At 32.8% G+C, this 2,876-nt stretch overlaps 1 protein-coding gene across 1 annotated transcript; it reads right to left on the bottom strand.

The window, feature by feature from the left end:
- Nucleotides 1-643: 643 nt before the first annotated feature.
- LOC124643321 (protein KTI12 homolog) lies at nt 644-2,876 on the bottom strand. The gene is made up of 4 exons (XM_047182258.1): nt 2,537-2,876; nt 1,946-2,135; nt 1,432-1,570; nt 644-931 (listed from the first exon to the last, which is right to left on the bottom strand). Exons 1-4 carry the CDS (start codon nt 2,802-2,804, stop codon nt 644-646), a joined length of 885 nt encoding a protein of 294 aa, XP_047038214.1. The 5' UTR covers nt 2,805-2,876.

Genomic DNA, 2,876 nt, shown 5'->3' on the forward strand with positions numbered 1-2,876 from the left:
AACAGAACCGTCTTTTGTACTGACTGACAGCAGCTGTCAACTGCACCAAAAAGGTCCGATTGTATATTATGATTGTTTAAAAACCATTTGTTTTTAAGAGATGGGACTTACAGAATAGTGCTGTCTCTTGTCAGGTGATTTCAACTTCATAGTATGGTAATATGTAGTAGGATAATTTGGGACAAATTATGCCAATTTGTAGTTTGATTTTTCTGGAAGTTTGAAGTTTAATCAAACCTTTTTTGTTTTTTTTTGTAAGTTTACTTTTGTACCAATTTATGTAAACTATTACAAGTACTGAAAACTTGTGTATTGTAAAGCCGTTTGGAATAAGGAATTGGTATTTATTTGTTTCAAATTTTCCTACTTTATAAAACGCACTGTTGTTAATTTGTTAAGCAAAAGAGATTAAAAACAATGATTTTATTGGTTATCCACGTTTTTCATTTTATCCTGATCTTAGCCCAGCTTTGCTAGCAGATGCAGCTGAGTGCTAATATTTTACATGGAATGACTGACCTCTTCAACTTAACTACCTGGGTAACTTGATTATTCTTTAGTAAGCTTTAGAAGGCTGGTTGTCAGACTTTCTAACTGACAAGGATATGAAAAGGACAACCAGTTTTTTAAGAAAACAACCAAATTAGTCCGTCAAAGTTTTATTTAAATACTGTATAAAATATCTGCCAATTTTACTAGTATCCTCGTTAGAATGGTTCATTTTAGCGTACGTAAGGAATTGTCGTCTCAACCGCAGTAATTTCTGAGGGTTGACAAACTGGGTGTATCCAGCTTCTAACACACAGCCTGGGTAATCGGGGAATTTCACTTCACCGTCCATGTTTAACTGCTTGGCTTCTAGAATCTGTTTTGATACTGCTTGAGTTACTTTGTCAAGCTCGTACAGGAAGTTTGATGATGTTAATGGTGGCTGAAATAATGATAGTCATGGTTAATATTAAGGTTTTTAAATGACTTTTCAAAAAGGGGCAGGTTTTCAGGACAGGTTGTATTTTTATTCATACATATTTTCATGAGGTAAGCTCAAGTTGTCTGAAGAAAAAGGATTGGAGATCTAGGACAAAAACTACTGTAAATTCATATTGCTCTAGTAACATGGAATTTTTAAGTAACTTTGCAAGACATTTTTAGGAATTGACATTCAAATAATGTCACAGCAAAAGTCAATACTTTGGCATAAAAGACAAGGTTTTGTAACCAATTTAAATGAAGTTTGATACACTGCTGGTCTAAAGCCTGACAAAGTACATAGGCTACTTTTCATTTAGGTGTGGGAAGACGTTCCTGTGACGATGAGTAAATAGTTTCACTTATTTCCCAGAAGCTAGTGTAACAATAAAATATTGACCTACTGTCCAATATCTTTGTTCATGTACTACAAAAAAGACTACTGACTGGCAGAAAACTTACATTCTGTGTGCTCATATTAGGTGGTGGTGGTTTCTTCTCAAAGAGTACTTTGTATACATCTTCTAAATTAAGCTCATCTGTGGGCTGTACTGTGAACAAAGGGCTGTCCCATCTATTGTTAGAGTTTGGCTCTTCAAACCTGGAATTGTATGAAATAAAAATTAGTTTTTGTACAATATAAAATTAACATACAGTATGTATTATCAAAGTGAAAAAGTTATATATGTATCTATTGAACAATGCACATTCATTGCATGTCCAGAATAAGGTCTATCTATGTAGCAAATATCAATTCTTTTAGTATCTAGTTATTCTCTAAATAGGAAGTTGTGTGCTTCAGTTGTCAGTATGGTCAAAATTAATATCTAGGCTTATAAATGACAACAAGTACTTTCTAGGTCTACAAAATGGCAGAAGGTATTTCTTGAATACAGATATTTTTTCAAATAATAGCATCAAAAGAAATTACTAGCCAGAGCTAGAAAACTTTACAAAAAAAAAAACTATTTCTCACCTTAACCTAGTTAAAGCATTAAAAACTTCTTCAGTATATGGTATTGAAATATTCTCAGTGTTGCCAGCATCAGCTACACTCTGTCTCTTAAGATTATCCTCCCAAGCTTCATCGTGATTTCTTATAGTGTATACTGTACATTGTGTTGACTTTGATGCTTTAGAAGCACAGTATAGCTCATAGCGGTACCCTGAAAAATATATAAAAAAATTTTGAAAGGTATTAGTACATGTTGGTGAAAATTCAAGTTCCATTTGACTACAGTTTCTCAATCAATACTGCTTCTAATTTTTTGGTTACAATGCTTATAGTTATGTATCGAAGAGAATTTCATTACAAAGGCTATATATTATATACTCCTTGATATAGCAGTTGTCTTTGATTCAGAATAAAATGCTGTATCCACGGACTGCTATTAACTGCTTAGTTTCATTTCCTGGTTTAATTTTCCTAACGAATCTTGATAATACTATTATAATATTGTTAGTTATAAACGAAATATGCAAGGAGAATAGTTCCTCTAGTCGTTTCTCTAAGCAGATGGAAATAAACACAGCACTGTTTGAAAAACCATTTTTATGTAAAAATTACCTTTTATATAGTTACTTCCATCCAAGATAACGACTCCATCCTTTCCAATAAGCCGTAGTACCTCAGATTTGAGGTATCCTCTCACTCTTTTCTCTTTCTGTGAATCTAAATATGTTGAGTTTTTCTCATAACCTAACTTTATAATAGCTTCGTCTTCAGATATGATTTCCACCTTTTTACCATGTTTATTTACAAAGAAGTCTTTTAATTCTTGTGCTCTTGTTGTTTTGCCACTTACTGGTGTGCCACATATTATAATTAATGGCATTTTAGGCAGGTTTTTGTGAAATCCCAACAAATCCCAAAATGAAAACAACGATTGACAACGATGATGTACTAC

Source organism: Helicoverpa zea, chromosome 27, assembly GCF_022581195.2.
Source record: "Helicoverpa zea isolate HzStark_Cry1AcR chromosome 27, ilHelZeax1.1, whole genome shotgun sequence".
Lineage (NCBI taxonomy): Eukaryota > Metazoa > Arthropoda > Insecta > Lepidoptera > Noctuidae > Helicoverpa > Helicoverpa zea.